Source organism: Penaeus monodon, chromosome 39, assembly GCF_015228065.2.
Source record: "Penaeus monodon isolate SGIC_2016 chromosome 39, NSTDA_Pmon_1, whole genome shotgun sequence".
NCBI lineage: Eukaryota > Metazoa > Arthropoda > Malacostraca > Decapoda > Penaeidae > Penaeus > Penaeus monodon.
In genome coordinates, this window is record NC_051424.1 from 28,900,769 (window position 1) to 28,908,268 (window position 7,500).

The 7,500-nt window shown below is 41.0% G+C and overlaps 1 protein-coding gene across 10 annotated transcripts in view; it reads right to left on the bottom strand.

Moving 5' to 3' along the window:
- LOC119597591 (mucin-5AC-like) overlaps positions 1–7,500 on the bottom strand; it is a 51,196-nt gene that overhangs the window by 30,854 nt on the left and 12,842 nt on the right. For all 10 annotated transcript variants that reach the window (XM_037947177.1, XM_037947173.1, XM_037947175.1 and 7 more), the window contains 2 exons: positions 6,118–6,672; positions 1,021–1,115 (listed from right to left, as the gene is read on the bottom strand). In XM_037947177.1, the coding sequence (XP_037803105.1) occupies positions 1,021–1,115; positions 6,118–6,672 (650 nt within the window). The remainder of the gene's footprint in view (positions 1–1,020; positions 1,116–6,117; positions 6,673–7,500) is intronic.

Sequence of the window (7,500 nt, forward strand, 5' to 3'; positions counted from 1 at the left end):
ACACTATATATGCTCGTTTTTTCGCTACCCGGGGCATTAATATATTTTCTCGGCGTGGACGAGATTTGGCAGGCTAGCAGTATATCTGAGAGCTTTATTGCTAGGGAAACTGCGCTCCTCGGTAAATAGGAACTTCACATCACGCTAACCAGGAACAGATTTTACTCTGTGCTTGATTTAACATATTAAAGACGCAATTCAGCATGAGTCAGTCTATGTAGACTACGAGCCCAATTTTTTAGGCCTTTGGAATTATTAATATGGTTAAAGTATATGTGTTTATGGGTTTACAAAGCTAAATTTTATGGTTAAAATATATATATATATATTACTTCTGCCGGAAATAATAACAATGATCAAAATGATAATAATAACACAAAATAATAATGAACTTAATAGTGAACCTCACCTTAACATAAATAAGTAAGCAAACCATTTCTCACAAAACCAGTTAATACCAGTTAATTCCAAGAGACTGAAATTTCCGTGGGAACAGCTGTGAGACAAAAATCATCTATTTAGAACGATATATCCAGTAAAACGTCCATTCAGTAGTTTTAGTTTAATATGAATGAGCTTTGGAGTTTTAAAAGAAGGAAAAAAAGAACGCGGACAGAGAGAAGCAGAAGGATAGACGATCATCGATCAGTGGAAAAAAAAGTTTTGGGTGATAAGACCAGTGAAATTTCCGTATAATATATGGCTTTTAGAAGCCCTAAGCAGACTATGTACATATGAGCAACACATACTATGACAATCACATGTACGTAAATTGAATATATATATATATATATATATATATATATATATATATATATATATATATATATATACTTACCCAATATTCTAATCAATATTAATTAATTGATCGTTTAAAAAGTAACAAAATCCTATATCCTAAATCCTTCTCCCCATTCTTCTCTCCATCCCTCACTCCCCTCCCCCTCCCTCTCCCTCCCTCACCCCCCTCTCCCCCTCCCCTCCCCCTCCCCCTACCAAGAGCTCATTACATGTACTCACTTTGCACTCTCGTAATGGAAATCCATGCTGAACATCTCCAGGGGCTGACTACGACCCCCGCTGTACCTGTCACCTTCCAGCTCCGGGGAGTATAACTGTGAGGAAGCAAAATACGAGGCGGTGTGAGTAAAGGTGATGAATAAATCTGTGTCTCTGTCTTTATAGATATGAGAGAGAGGAGGGTGTGAGTATAACTGCGAGAGAGGGAAATATAAGGTGGTATGAGTATAAAAGAAAAGAAAATACGGGACGGCGTGAGTAGATATGATGAATAAACTTGAATCTATCTGAAAGATGTTAGACGACGTTATTTAGGATGATGAGTAAACCTGAGTCAGTCTTTGTGAATATGAGGCGGTGTGAGTAAAACTGATGAGTAAGCTTAGACATCTTGTATCTAATAAGAACATTTTCCACGTTAAAGTATATAAATATTATACGCATTTCATATACATTATCTGAAAATTAGTTACATAAGTTCCGGCGATAAAGCAGGTATCTTAAATGACATTATTGAACACGAGAGAATTTTTTTTAAAAAGTACTGCACATAAAACCATACAGAAATTAAAGAAAAAATGTATAGCAAAGCGAAAAACACCGACAAAATAAGTATGGAGCAAAAATTAAAACTATGCCAGCGAATATTGGAAATCTAGCTTTAAAGCAGAGCAAAAAAAAAATGTAGAAATGAAAAATCCTGCGTAAGCAAAAAAAAAAAAAAAAAGAAAAAAAAATCGGAAATATAAAAACATACTTTTTAAAAAATATATCCTTATAATATGGTCAAGTAAAAAAACAGAAAATTGTAGAGTAAAATAAAGAAAAGAAAAGATTTTAAAAATATATAAGACTGGCATTGAATGAAGCAAGTGGGTACATACATAGAGATAATACAAGGTTGCAACACGAGGCAAATACCAATAGCCAAATAGCAATAATATTACCATATTTTATTATATTTAAGAATCCCAATAAATCCCAAAATACAATAGTTACAATAGACGAACAGGATTCAAAATACTTTACTCCGGTGAACGAATTACAGAAGTGGACAATGGATATTCAAATTAGTACGATAGAAGGCCAAGTTTCTGAAGGCAATGAGGAGGGGGTGGGCGAGGGGGGGTTAGGGGGGAGTAGGAGGGGTATGGGGGGGAGTGTTGAGGGTATGTGCTACGAAGCGCATGGGGGTTGGGTGGGGAAGGGGGGAGGGGGAGGGTGGTGGTTTGGTTCATGGGGGGGAGGGAAGAGGAGAGAAGAGGAAAGACGGGAGAAGAGAGGGTAGAGAGGGGAAAGAGAAGAGAGCAAAAGAGCGTAGAGAGGGAAGAAGAAAAGAGAGGAGTGAGAAAAAAAGGAGAAAGAGATTAAGGCAAAGAGAAAAAGAAGCAAGGAGAGACAAAGAAACAAATAAAGGAGAGCAAAGTGAGGAGTGAGGAGAGTGGGGGAGAGCAGACAGGGGGGGAGGAGAGGGGGGCAGAGGTGGAGTGGGGTCCTCAAGATCAGCCTGGCGACTCTTATCACTCTAGATAATCTTTAAGTAAACATGAGACGAACAGCATACATCTTCACCCTCATCATTGGCTGTACAAAAACCCGTAAAAGTCCAACTGCACCGAATGATTAATTGAAACCGCTTTTTTTTATGAAGGTCGTACTTTCTTTAATATCTTAATTCCGTCTAGAGCTGATTAACTTGTTTGCTTTTCAGTCATAAACTATTGAAAGCATCTCGAGCTGATCTTATCTTGAACCATCTTTATTTTCCGTGCCAGCTGGTGTAACTGGGGCAAGAATTTCTTCTTCAAATTAACAATTCAAGTGCTTCGTGGTTTCGAAATTTGTTTCGCACTCCTTTTCCCGAACTCTTAAAAACTCGCTTTTCAAAAAACAGAAATACAACAATCTACATCAAATGAAAAATATATCGAATATCACAGAAAGAAATCTTATTAGCTAAATGGAAAACGACGATCCAAGATATCAATTATAGATAGAAACCAATCCTACAAACCAATCTATTTCCAAAACAAATAGAAAAATACGACCCCCTCAAATTTACACAACCTCCATTTAAATTTTTAAAAAAAGAAATCGACTCATTCTAGCAGCATAAAACAAATTACCCCTAAACCAAACCAAAACAAAAAAAAATCCAAAAAAAGACAAATAATTCAGACACAAGTTTAAAATAAAAACCCTACTGTAGTTCCATTTACCTTTTCCGAAAGCTTAAAAAATTATACTCGTGGCTGTAGAAAGTTGTTCCGAGGTGGTAGAAGTGAGACCTCCATGTCTGACTGACAGATACGGAGGGCTATGTATGATAGCTGAGAGCTACAACTTCTTATCTGTCTTTTATCTTTTCACCGTACACCGTCATACGCACACACAAACGTAAACGTGTGTGTGTGTGTGTGTGTGTGTGTGTGTGTGTGTGTGTGTGTGTGTGTGTGTGTACGTGCGTGCGTGAGTGCGTGCGAGCGTGCGTCTACGTGTGCATTTTAGATATATAAAGAGGAATTACAGGAAAAGAACCTCCTATCAAATCGCTAATCTCCGAAATAGAAAACGGCGATTATCCAACATCTCTCCTCCAAGATCAGTCGCCTTCCCTCTCCTCCTAGGCCTACTTAATTCATCCCAATAATATTCACGCAGATAAGATACACTAATGATGATCTGGCCGTAATCTTCTTCACAATTACAAGGCTGATCAGAAGAGTCTCTTGGAAAACAGATTCAGTGTGTTAACCTCAATTTTTGAAGAAGAAAATGGACGTGAAAGAAAAAAAAAGTCGTTTAACCCAAAAAAAAGCAAAAAATATATATATATAGTACCATAAAACAGGGGGGAAATCACTCTAAACGAAAGAAATAACGGGAAATACAAAGCATTATCACGAAGATAAACAACCACTTTAAAACGGTTCTCTACCCAAGACGCGCGACTTTTATGACGGTCAAAAGTCAAAAGACAAAATCAAAATCAAAGGACGCGGAAATATTTGAATTTAGCCGCCGATATCTTTCTAGAATCCAAGAAAAGTATCCGAAAATTCCATTTGAAGGAAATCAAACTTATCGTCACTGCCCCGCGACGCAGTAAAGATTGAAGCTAAGATGAGATTATTGCAAATGGTATGTCGGTTTGATAGGACGTAAAGAATTTAGACAAAGAATGGGAAACCACTGCACGCCAAGAATATAGAGTAAGTCTCGTGCCACTAAAAGGAAAATAAAGTGCTTTTGACTCTTTTGAAAATACATAGTGATTTCTTTCCACCAAAGGGAAAACCTGAGAGCTGTCGTCACCACAGAGGAAGGAGTAAAGTCTCTTTAGCACCGAGGGGGAAAAAACTAGTGTTTTCTTCACTACAGTGGAAAAAAATAAAGCGCTTTCTTTGTCATAGGGAAAAAAAGCCAAGCGCTTTCTTCTCCATAGGTAAAAAAAGTACTTTTTTTCACCATAGGTAAGAAATAAAGGATAAAATTGACGCGCTTTAGTTACCACAGAGAAAAGTAAAGCAATTTTATAAACGCCTAAGGGAAGGAACTAAAGCGCTTTTACAGCATAGGGGAAAAAGTTAAACCCATTTCACACATTAGGAAAGGAAGTGCAGCACTTTTGTTACTGTGTTACTGTACGTGAGGGGAGATTTTAAAAAGGCTTCTGACATCATGAGAAGAATAGGAAAGTCTGGCATTGTTAAGGAGCCGAGGAAATTTTTTAACTATCGGGGGGAGCGAAATAAATGAAGAGGGGGGAGGGAAAGGAGAAAAGGAGGACGAAGAAAAAGGAGATGAAGAGAACAAGAGGAAGGGAGGGAGGGAGAGACATGGAGATGAAGGGAGAGAGAGAGAAAAAGAGATAGTGAAAGAGAGAGAGAGGGAAAAAGAGATAGTGAAAGAGAGAGAGAGAGATAGATCGATAGATAGAGAGAGAGAGAGGTGGAGAGAGAAGAGAGAGAGAGAGAGAGAGAACAAGAACGAGAAAGAGAGAGAAAGAAAGATTTAGTACAGGGTATCTATTAACTGATAAACTCAAGGGAAGTTAATATCGGTCCACTTCATTCAATCTCATTATCCCTATAGTAAAAAAAAAAAAAAATGTGTTAGTGGAAGCCGAGAGATAGAAAGATGATGCGTATGCAAAAAAAAAAAAAAAAAAAAAAACATAACCCATGCAAGCCAGCGCAAGCCTATCCACTCAGCCCTTGTTGTTTGGACTTCCTTTTAATCCCATGAGCCACATCGACCCATGTCTTAGAGACGAACCCACGAACTATATTAACCCATGAACCATATCAATACATGGCTTATATATCTATCGATGAGCCATACCAATCCATGACCCTTACGTAACCAAGGTCCATACCGACCCACAGATCATACCAGCCCAGACCAACCCATGAACTCTAAACCCATGTATCATACCAACCCATGAGCTATAAAACTATGTGTCATACCAACCCATGAACTCTAAAAGCGGGTGTCATACCAACCCATAAACTTTTTAAAAATGTGCCATACCAACCCATGAGCTACAATCCCGCGAGCCATACCAGCCCATCGCCACTTCATCCACCCACTAAGGCTGCCCTGCCATTGGGACTTCCCTTCCTTGACGCATGGGCGGAGGTAAATAAACAGGAAGGCAGAAGACAAAAGCTCTCTTATTCAGCCCATATCGCTCATGGGTAGAAGCAGACGGAAGCACAGAGAAACCAGAAGATCCATAACCCATGCAAGCCCACCCACTCTGCCCACCGTTCAACCCACTCCCTTCCCCCCGTTCAAAAACTCAGCCCATCCAATTGACCCATTTTACTCAGCCCACCGTTCAACCCACACAGCCCACCCGTTCAAAAACTCAGCCCACCCAATTCACCCATTATGTCCTTTCCTTACCTGCTGCTGCATGAGGCGGAGCCAGAAACGACCCATACATGTTCATCCTCATTCATCCCATTCCCCTCCCCCCCCCCCTTTCCTAAGGCCTGAGGCAGACAGACAGAAAAGCAAAATAATCCCATGCAAATCCCCCTCCCCCCACCCACCCCCACTCATTCCGCCCCCTTCCCTGCCCCCTCTTACCTGCTGCGTGGGCGAGTGCTCCCCCTCCGTGGTGTCCGACACGGAGCCGACCTCCGACTCGGCGACGGAGTTGTACCTCGAGTCGCGGTGTCGAGAGCCGAGGAGGTCCCGCTTGATGCTCTGGCTCTCGGGCGACTCCCTGCTGATGTCGGAGAGGGTGGAGGTGCTGGGGAAGCCCCCGTGGACGCTGCTGCAAGGGAAGAAGAAGTTGCTCTCGCCCCTGCAGCCCGCGGGGGAGATCGGCGAGTAGACGGGGGCGCTAGAGGGCGTCGCCGGAGAAAATACGGGGGGCGAGAGGTGGTCGGGGGAGATGAGGTCGGAGGCGAGGGCGGGCAGGTCGGCGGCGGGCGTGCCTGAGCGCACAGACCTCGAGACCTGCAGGCTGTGGGGCGGGCCTAACCCCGGCAGGCTGGTGGGCGTGGCCAAGTCCGCGACTCCGCCCATCTTCGCGGGTGCAGTCCCCCCCACGTGCACCTTCAGCCCCGCCTCCTCCCGCCCACTTGATGACGTCACTGTGGGTTCCGAGAGAGACATGGTCGCCAACATCGGGGTTGCCTAGGGGGGGGGGGGGAGATAAGAAGAGGGTAATGGCGAGGTAATGTAAGTAAAGTCACACGCACATGTGACAACATGCACAACGCACATGCTTCTTTGGATCTACACAGAAAGAATATGGCTAATTCTTAAATAACTGTGTTATGGGATTGTAATTAATATGCAAGGCCACGAAAGACACATAACAGAGATACATAACTACAAAATAAACGCACATGCTTTCTTAAAGGTGTACATAAATAGATATATGTAAAAAAACGAAAGCGAATGGAAATGCAATGGGAATACTTTAGTAACTGTAACGTAACCATGATATATATATATATATATATATATATATATATATATATATATATATATATATATATATATATATATATATATATATGGCTAAAAAATAAATGCTTATAATGAAATAACCTAGACGTGCACATGAACAGATATACCTAATAGGATAAGAAAAAATATTGGTGATTTTGTGTGCGTGTGTGTGTGTGTGTGTGTGTGTGTGTGTGTGTGTGTGTGTGTGTGTGTGTGTGTGTGTGTGTGTGTGTGTGTGTGTGTGTGTGTGTGTGTGTGTGTGTGTGTGTGTGTGTGTGTGTGTGTGTGTGTGTGTGTTGTGTGTGTGTGTGTGTGTGTGGTGTGTGTGTGTGTGTGTGTGTGTGTGTGTGTGTGACTAAGATCTACCAAATGGGATAAGAAAAAATATTGGTGATTTGTGTGTGTGTGTATGTGTATGTGTATATGAATATGTATGTATGTATATGTGTGTTTATATATATATATATATATATATATATATATATATATATATCTGTGTGTGTGTTT